The sequence below is a fragment of the Geospiza fortis genome, unplaced genomic scaffold, assembly GCF_000277835.1.
Source record: "Geospiza fortis unplaced genomic scaffold, GeoFor_1.0 scaffold26, whole genome shotgun sequence".
In the NCBI taxonomy this organism is placed as follows: Eukaryota; Metazoa; Chordata; class Aves; order Passeriformes; family Thraupidae; genus Geospiza; species Geospiza fortis.
In genome coordinates this window covers 992,758-1,002,560 of record NW_005054425.1, presented here as the reverse complement: position 1 = coordinate 1,002,560, position 9,803 = coordinate 992,758, and the positions used below count along the sequence as shown (strand labels likewise).

Below are 9,803 nucleotides of genomic sequence, written 5' to 3'. Positions count from 1 at the left end.
GTTCAAAGTGCATTCAGAATTGGGAAGGTGCTGCTGCGTGATGATGTGGTGGTGTTTATTTCCTGCATTTGTAGCACAGTGCTTTGCAGCTGGTTGTACTTTCCCTTCCTCCTGGGGTTGGAAAGTACAGCCTTCACTCCTGCAGGGAGCTTCAGCTTCCTTCAGCAAGCACAGCTTCCCTCCAGCTCCTTAAATATTTGATAAAACATTTCCAGCTGTTAAATTATGTACAGCTAACATTGCCTTTCTCCTCCTGCAGTCCCTGATCATGGTGTTTGCCCACTTGGTTCACTCACAACTGGAGCCCCTCCTGGAATTCCTGTGCAGCCTGCCTGGCCCCACTGGCAAGCCTGCCTTGGAGTTTGTGATGGCCGAGTGGATGAGCAGGCAGCACCTCTTCTATGGGCAGTATGAAGGCAAAGTCAGGTGGGAGCCACAGATATTCCTGTTAGTGCCCTCATCCCTCTGCCTCTGAGTGCTGGGTGCAGGGAAGGGAGCTGGCTCAGGTGGGAGCAGTGTGTGCCAGCATTGGGCAGAGCCGCTGCTCCCTGCACTGCCACTTCTGCTCAGGAGAGCTGTGGTAACTGGAGCAAGCTCTGATCTTCCCCAGCAGTGCTCCTGGTGCTCCTGTGCTGGAACAGAGGCATGAGGGGGAAGGGGATAGGTCCTGCAAACATGGGGCTGCTTTTGGGATTGAATTTCTGTGAATGAAATGAGAAGAGCTTCCACACATGGAATTGCCTTTGGAGACTACTGTAGAGTTCTGGGGTGTTGTAGAGGGCTTCCTAATAAAATTTGGTGATTTCTACTGGATTTATTGATCTAGTTAAAAGTTGATCAAGAAACCAATTGCAACAGTGTTCTCTCCCTTTTGCTGTGTGAGCATGTTTGTGTTCTGTTGGAGACTGAGTGCTGTATTCCAAAGCATGGGATGCTCTGTGTTCATTTAAATTTTGTCACAGCTGCTGTATTAGATTTTTCTGGAATCGTGAGGCCTCACAGACCACTCTTAGGAGTCTCACCAGCTGTTAACTCACACATTAGTGTTTTATGTCATTGTTATGGGCTGTCAAATAAATAATGAGAAAAAGCAGGTTCAAAATGGAAATTAGTGAATAATCCTGAAGGACAAGGAGCAGATTTGGGGAGCCAGTGCTCTTTTTGGTCACATTTTGTTGGTTTCATCCCTAAGCCTGGTGGTTTATCCCCATTTTGACAGTGCAGGCCTGTCTGCAGGACTCTTGAGGCTTATGGCACAGGGAAAAGCCAAGGCTGACCAGGAGAATGAGGTTAAAGGTGATTGCTTAGAGCTGTGTTGTCCAAAATGAGAAATGTTTGTGTACAGGTGATGTAACAGGGCTCCACACTGTATTAAACACTTGGATTTAGTTGGTTGTGGTGACATTTACCACATTAGTAAATGCTTGGACTTTGTGTGTCCTGAGGAAAAGCAGGGCCTGCTCTGAGGAGCCTCTTGTTCAGGGTTAGTAGAAGGACCCTGAAGGCAGCTGACACCTCCTGTGTGCACAGTCCCCAGCCACTGGGGGCAGGTTGAAGAAGTGGCTGTGGGGTCTTGGTGAAATGATAGGAAAATTTTGGGCAGCTTGGGGCAGCAGGTAAGACCTGGGTTCAAACCAGCAGAAGTCAGAGCCATAGTGTGGGGGAGAGAGAGGGTGAGAAGTGAAAGCACAAAAAGAATTCCACAGAACTCCAAAACTTCAGTTTGAGATTTGTGGAGCCAGGAGAGAGAGAGATTTGGGGGTGCCAAGCAGATTGTCAACCTTGACCTGTAGTCAGCATCATCCTCAGTGTGCTTGAAAACAGCGTGGAGCTGGAGATTGGAAGTGTGGAGTGGAAATGTGAGATCAGAGATGGAAAGAACATGTAAAGGGGAGGGGCAAGCTGGAAGGTCTGAGTGTGGCAGAGCCACGAAGGACCAGAAGTGAAAGTGAGCATTGAGACCGGAGAAAGGGGGCAGATCATTGCTACAGATCAGCCAAATTACTGCTTTGTTGCCACTGCTTTTCTCTTAATTCCATCCTCGTGTGCACATGGTGCTGCAGGGGCTTGTTTAATCTGGTGACCCTTCTGACCTGGAGAAACCTTTAATGTATGTGTGGGTGGATGTCAGGGTTAGTAGAACTGTTGGTGGTGCTAAATCCAGAGCTTGACCAGCTTGCTGTGCAGGTCAGGAGCTGAGTCCAGTTTCAGATGCTGACATAAAACAGGAGACATGGGAAAATTCTGTCATGCTTGTTCTTGGCAAAGATGCAGAAGAAAGGGCATTGGGGTGTCTGCTATGGGGTGTGTTCCTGTTAGAGAGGGGCTATGAAAGCCAGACAGTTCAGGGAAATTCTGATCTCTAATTTTCCTATTCTCTGCTCCCAGTTCTGTAGCACTGTGCAAACTCCTGCAGTATGGCATCAACACAGATGACAAGAGACTCCAGGACATCAGGGTGAAGGGAGAAGAAATATTTAATATGGATGAGGGAATTCGGACACGATCCAAGTCGGCCAAAAGTGAGTAATCATTCTCCTGTGTTTAACAGGGTTTTTTCTGTAAGCAGATGCTATAAAAGGCCTTAAATAGGTCTGGCAGATCAGACAGAGTTGTGGGAGATAGTTCCTGCAGAAGGCCTGTGTTGGTTTTTAGAACTAATTCATACATCAGGTACTTAATATATCTGTTTACCTGTATCTATTTACCTTAATTCTGCCAGAGACTGGTTTGGAGGACTCCTGATGTCTGATTTAATATAACTGGATGAGGCAATTATGGGGAGTTCTTCACTGCTGTTTTGCATCATGAGACAGAATTGATATTTCTGGATGCCTGGTAGCTTCTCTTAGAGGAAAGTGTCTTTAGTGCATGCAGAGATTTAAAACAAAGGGGTGTCTTTTTCAATGAGACATTTTCCACAAAAAGCAATGATTCAACAAGTTAGGGATTTCTTTCAAGGAAAGCTTGACCAGTCTCCTGCATAAGACTTGTCTTATTTTCAATTTTCAATATTTTCAAAGATCCAAGGTCTTTGACTGGAGGTTGCTGTTGAGATTGATCTTTTAAGTTAGTGCAGAGCCCTGGGCAGTTTTTCCTGAGGACTGAGCTCCAGGGGAGGACACTCAGGGGCTGCTGTCCTCAGCCATCAGTCAGACCTTGGTTGTGCCACTTGCTGTGCTAGAGCTCCAGTGTGCCCAGTGGTGGGATGGATGTGGAGGCTGTACAGATCCAAACTGGGAGCCTCTCCAGACACTCAGTGCTCCTTGAGCTGCCACGGGCTTGGGATCTGCAGTGATGCAGTGAAGGACTAAGGCGACAGCTAAGGAGATGAATGGGGGCAAGCACTAGGGATTTTAAGAGGTGGGTGGTGGTCACAAGTCACTTGCTACCTGATTATTCTTGGCTTAAAAAAACCAAGCCAACGAAGGTCAGAGAAAAAAATGGCAACTGCCAGCATTTGAGTTAAACAAAGATTAATACTAGCATTAGTGAGAGCCAAAACTAATGCTCCCAGATTTTTTTTTATTTGATAGGATTTTACTTTTGTAGTTAAGGGCAAATACACTGTCTGGCTGTCCCTGTGGAATAGTTAAGCCTGCAGGAACACTAGTAAGGAAAAGTTGAAGCTTACAGTGCCTCAGAGGGGCAAAGCCATGCCTGGGAGCAGTCCTGTGCCATTTACATGAAAGCATTGGTGGATGTGCAAAGATGGACTTCAGGAAAGAAAGGTTGACTCCAGCTGACTCTCTCAAGCAGCCTGCGGTAGTAGAGTCACACATTCATTCAGCTGTGAAGATTTTCCCCCTTGCATATTCTGAGTGAGCCTCCTCCTCACTCAGAATATGCAAGGTTGATATTGCATTGAGATCTTTGGGAATGTAGCTCTGAGAGTATATGGAAAGAAGCTTTGGGACTTTTACGTCAGTTGGTTTTCTCTCCCAACCTCCCTAATAAAAAACCCCACCTCAACAAGAAAGGGCCTGTTTTATAACTTTTAATTAAAAGCAACATGAATATGTGTATTTTTTTCTCTTACAGATCCTGAGCGCTGGACAAACATTCCTTTGTTAGTAAAAATCTTAAAATTAATAATAAATGAACTCTCTAATGCCATGGAAGCAAATGCATCTAGACAGACAACTGCAGATTGGAGCCAAGGTAAAATACTGGGTTTGCTTTTTCTCTTTGCATGGCTTAAATCTACTTGATCTTCTCTTGAGAAGAATTTCTGGTATAGGAGCTTTGTGACAGTAAATCATGTATCCTGCAAAGGCTTGAATAGTGATCCAGAGGATAAGCTCATAGAATCACAGAATCACAGGATGGTTTGGCTTGGAAAGGACCTTTTAAAGCTCATCCTGTTCTATGGGCAGGGACACCTTCCACTGTCCCAGGCTGCTCAAAGCCCTGTCCAGCCTGGCCTTGAGCACTTTCAGGGATCCAGGGGCAGCCACAGCTGCTCTGGGCACCCTGTGCCAGGGCCTGCCCACCCTCACAGGGAACAATTCCTTCCCAATGTCCCATCTAACCCTGCCCTCTGACAGTGGGAAGCCATTCCTCTTTGTCAAAGTCCCTCTCCAGATCTCTTGTTTTGTTGTACAGTTCATCATTAGGAGAATATCTCTTCCTTCCCTGTGCAGTATTTAAGTGCTACCAATCTCTTCCAGGTAAAAATAAATAAAATGGGAGAATAAGATCAGTCAGTGTTGTGTATCCTTAGACCTAAAAATTCTTTTGGGCTAGTTTGGAAGATGGGATCTGACCATGTGCAAATAAAATTACCCTTTCATGGTGTACCTGGTTTGCCTGTTTCCTACTTCAAGTATCTGTTCTTGGTGTTGCCTTTTGCTTGGCTCCAGTTCTGGAATAATTCCAAAAGGATGAGGAGGATTGTAGGTGTTTCTCTTAATCCACCCACACAGGCAGAGATGTGTTTGTCTACAAATTCCAGTACCTATAGAGTGATCACAGACCTCTTGGACCTCTTGAATTTGGATCATTTCTAGAACTTTTTTTTTTCCTAAACAGATGATTCAAATGATATGTGGGAGGATCAGGAAGAAGATGAGGATGAAGATGAAGGCTTAGCAGGACAGTTCTTGTCAGATATTCTTTCCACAAACAAGTATGGTGAGTAACAGCTTGAAAGTCCTTCTTCAAAGCAATAATCAAGTAGGTGACATCCTAGTCAAGGTTTTATTCCCGTGCCAGCAGCAAAAGAAAGGCTGCAGGCATGGGGAAGGAATTCTGGTCTGGGATTGTGAATAAGGACTTTCTGGAGAAGCCATGGCTTTGAGCACCATGGGGATTAAATTGCTGCATTATAAATAACATCACCTGGGAGTTCACATACTGCAAAGGCTTCACACCTGGGAGGTTCCTGCAGGTATTTCTTCTAAAAAGAAAATTGCTGCTCAAGGTGTAGGTGTGACCTCAGTGTGGTGGTGTCCTAGGGATGGGTGAGCTCGTTTGTGGAGAGACCTTGAGGAGCAAGTGCTGCATAAAGAGATGAGTGGGTGCATCATCCCTCAGGTTCATGTGGCCTCAGAAGGGAGAACTTTACAGAGAAACAGTGAGGGATGCTGCTCACATTAGCTCTGAACTGGCAAAGTGCCCCCCTCACATGGGATTAAGGCAGAAGATCCTGGTGCCTGGAATTCCCAAACCTCCTTGGGAGTGTCCCATGTGTGCTTGGTTTCTCAAGCCTCCACTGGCCCTGGTTCTGGGCTTCAGTGGTTTCTATCACATCACCTAAAGGAAAATATTCTGGGTATAATTTTCTTTTTCCCAGCAGTGCTGAAATTATTTACTTTTGGATCCTTGGGTTTCAGTAGATTAATAGAAAATTTCCTGAGATAGTCTGCTCTTTTTGATGTTAAAACCTGCTGATTTGCCTCTGACAGATGAAGATTACTATGAAGATGATGAAGAGGATGATCCCGATGCATTAAAGGACCCTCTTTACCAAATAGATCTCCAGGTGAGATCTAGAATGAGGGGTTTTATCAGATTCCAGTTATTCTCTATAAACTTTAATTTTTTAAATGTTGTACTTTGACAAATAGGTAAGCACTGGAAACACCAGTTATTGTCATCCAGAAGGCACTCTGTTTCTGAAATTACTTTGGAAAGGGCCAAGTGTTCCAAGAACTTCTGGAGCTATTTTTCCTTATCATTAATATCTATAATGTGGAAATGTGAATGAACAAAACTCTTTGAACAGAGGGAGATGAGATTTTTCTACCTGTGAGCTTCACAGCTACTGGCAGAAGTCAGGAGTAGGTTGGAGAGTGAACATGACAGAATTTCATACTCCACTTGGAGATGCTCCCATCCAGTCAGCCCCTGGGTTACCCTTTGCTCCTGCTTTTCCCACCACCTGCAGCTGTTGATGGGCCCTTTCCTCTGCTCCCACCCTTCTTCCTCTGCTCCAGCCCTTCCCTCTGATTCCACTCCTCCTCCTGCACGCTCCTTTCTGTTCCCTCCAGTCCCGGGGTGTTACTTGGTTACTTGGTTGGGCTCTGTGTCCTGTCCCGTGGAAGCAGCAGGATTTCCCAGGAGGGTGGTGCTGACAGGGTGTTTCTGTCCCTCCCAGGCCTATCTCACCGACTTCCTGTGCCAGTTTGCACAGCAGCCCTGCTATGCCATGTTCTCTGACCACCTCAACGACAACGAGAAGCGAGTGCTGCAGGCCATCGGGATATAGAGCCACTCCAGAGACCACACCTGCCAGATCTGAACAATAGGTTATTTTTGGCTAATTCCACGTTTTATGATAGGACATAAAACATTTTCCAGTGTCTGCCTGCCTTGTTCCAGGTCGACAATGGCCTCCTTGTTTTGAGCCTCATCTTAACGCACATCTAAGGATGCTAAGGAGAGGAATCCTGAGAAAGCAGCAAGGACATTGCACATTGGTCTCACCACAGGAGCACTTTCATTTTCCACAGTAACTTTCCAGGAAGTTCTTAAAGATACAAAATAATGTGTCCTTAATATTTTTAAAAGGAAACTGTCTCTACCTGTGAAGAGGCACTTTTTGTTACCCACAGCACAGTTGGACAGAGAAAGGACCCGGGTCACTTACGGATTGCCTGAGAAGTGGGAAGGTTGTTCCTCTTGGCTGTTGTTCCTCCTCACGTAACACAGGGTAAATATCTTGATCCTACAACGTGACTTCTTTTATAGAACCACAGACTCTTTTCAGAGCTGCCTGGGTGGGATGGAGCCAGTTCACAGGAGTTTGGAGGGGAAGCTGAGACAATGAACCTGAGTGCGTTTCTTCTTTCCTGGTGTGGATGGGGCTCTGTTGCTCACATCTCCCATGGGAGCAGTTCTTCACTAACACTTGTGTGTGCACATGCTCAGAGGAAGCCATCACTTACATTTCTGTTCCTGTGGCATGTGGCTATGAAAGACTGGTTTTCTGGAACACAAGGAGCCACAGTTTTTAGGGAAAAAAAAAGAACTGATTGTATTTAACAGATTTGCTCCATGACAGCCACTCTGAACTACTTTGCTTTTTTCACACTCCTGTGTGTATTTTTATAGAGTGGTAAAATAACATTTGCAAATTGATTTCCCCATGAGAACAGTGTGATGTATCTCACAACACCTCTCTGCCTTTGGTTCCCTTTCGGGGAAAATGAAATAAAACTATTAAAATGTACATTGGTATCCTTCTTATAAAACAGATTTAAAAGGAACTTGTGCTTGTTTCCTGAAGTCACTTTTTAAAGACATATTTTTCCTTAGGACACGCTCTGTATGTGCTGCCAGAGGATGTTTGGGTGTTTCATGGGAGCCACCTGGACAGAAAGGGAGTCCTGTGCTGTATGTATCTGCTGCTTAAAATGGGCTGAGCCATTACAGTTTCCTTTTAAGAAAGGCACTTGGCTGTTCCTTTGTGGAATCATTTGCTTTGACACTGTATCAAAACCTCCATAAACTGGACTCCTTCTGCCTCTCACTGGTCTCAGGATGTGCCTGAGAGTGGCAGAGCCAGGGAGGAACCCCCATCCCCTGCAGACTCCTCTGAGCCATTCTCAATTTTTTGAGTGCGTAACTAACTCTATGAGATGCAGAGTCTGAAGCCTGATTTTTATATGTCTAATAAGGTACAAGCTCTTCCCATGCCATTGAGTCTCAGTGTCTTTCTTCCCTGGGGATTCTCTGGTCTGTAAGAACCTGTAACAAAAGGGGTGCCCTGACCCTCCTGCCATACAGTCCAGTAGGAGTTTTGTTCTGAGGCCTTTGCCTCTCAGCTTCCACTGAAAGGGCCAACAAGTTAAACCAAACAGTGCAGCTTTGAAAACCCACCAAGAAGCACAAGGCACAAACCCAGGCATCCATACTTGGACAAAAGTGGACACCAAGTGTCTGGAAGCATCAGGGTGTGCTCAGGGTGTCAGGAGCAAACAGCACACTAAAGGCTGATTAGCCTGGGCTCACAGAGGTGCTGCTGGGGTTTGTGTGTGCTCCAGTGGGAGCTGAAATCCTGTGCCTCAGGGGGGCTTTAGCCAGGTCAGAGGGTGCATTTAAACAAGTCCATGAAAAATGAGGCTGACATTAGTACTGACACTGAGCTGAAACATCTAAAGGTGTCTGTGTCATTGTAAGTTCCAAAAGCTGGATGGGTCAGTGCCATGTTCCTGCTGGAGCTCATCTGTGTTTTGGGTTAAAAGAGCTTTGATTTGCAGTTATCAGTGCTTTTTCAAGGAGTGTGAGAAGGGAAGGATGGGGGGATAAGTGGCATTGTCTCTTCATGTAAAGATTCACTTACCTGAGTTTCCCACAGCACAGATGGACAGAAAAAAAGCTCTTGTCCCTTACAGATTGCTTGAGAAGTGGGAAGGTTGTTCCTCTTGGCTGAACTGGTTCTTCCTCCTTCATCCTCAGCTCAGATGCAGCCTGAGCTGGCTGGGCATGGTGCTGCTGCATGGCAGCTGGAGCTTGGGACCAGCCTGAGGGGCAGGACTGGCACAGGGATGGTGTGGTTGTGCAGCAGCTATTGCCAGCACCCTCACCGTGTGCAGGGCGGTCTGCGCAAGGAATACTCTGACTGAAGGAATCCCTAGGAAGAGGCTGGAGAGGATCTGAGAGTGCACGAGGGAGATGGTCTGAGGGACCTCAGCAAAGTCCTGCTGGTGCTCATGACTCGTTGCTTTTCTGCTTAACCACTGTCATCTTTCCTAATAAAATTCTGAAGGCTCGCGCTGTGATGTATTTTATACAAGTATTGTGTTTGCTGCAGGAATTGTGCTGAAAAACCTCTGACCAGTCACAGCAATTGCTTAGGATGGAAACTGCTGGACTCTGTGAAGCAGTGTCTGCAGTCAGGTTTTGAGGTGCAGCACCACTTGTGTTGACTGCTGTTGTGACGAAACTAAACTAATGGTCATAGAGGTGACTGGCACCATGTTAGGAAACATAAACTAAGGAAAAGCAAACGATGGGCTGAGGGGGACTGCCAGCCGAGGGCACATCCACTGCTGCCTTGGTGCCTGGCACACATATCCCGCTCAGGACTGTGGGGATGAACTGGCCACGTTCGCTCCCTGAGTGTTCTCCGTGGAGCAGCGCAGCTCCGACCCCACGGAGCGTGTTTGACCAGCGAACCGCCCAGCTCGGCCCCTGCAATGAGACTTTATGCATATTCATCAGTATTGTTCTGGTTTTGAATGAACAAATAAACCCTAGTAATGTAGCCTCCCGCCTGGCTTCCCCGTCTTTACCCGGGCAGCGCCGGTACCGGCCCGGCCTCGAACGCGGCGCTTTGGGCTCCCCAGCGGCGTTCGGAC

At 46.5% G+C, this 9,803-nt stretch overlaps 1 protein-coding gene across 1 annotated transcript in view; it reads left to right on the top strand.

Annotated features, from left to right (window-relative positions):
- The window catches only part of IPO9 (importin 9), a gene marked incomplete at its 5' end in the record, with an annotated part of 36,504 nt that extends 28,363 nt beyond the window's left edge, over positions 1-8,141 (top strand). The window contains 6 exons of the mRNA XM_014309391.2: positions 260-426; positions 2,389-2,522; positions 4,042-4,161; positions 5,032-5,133; positions 5,907-5,983; positions 6,599-8,141. Coding sequence (XP_014164866.2) covers positions 260-426; positions 2,389-2,522; positions 4,042-4,161; positions 5,032-5,133; positions 5,907-5,983; positions 6,599-6,709 — 711 coding nt within the window. The remainder of the gene's footprint in view (positions 1-259; positions 427-2,388; positions 2,523-4,041; positions 4,162-5,031; positions 5,134-5,906; positions 5,984-6,598) is intronic.
- Positions 8,142-9,803: the final 1,662 nt, after the last annotated feature.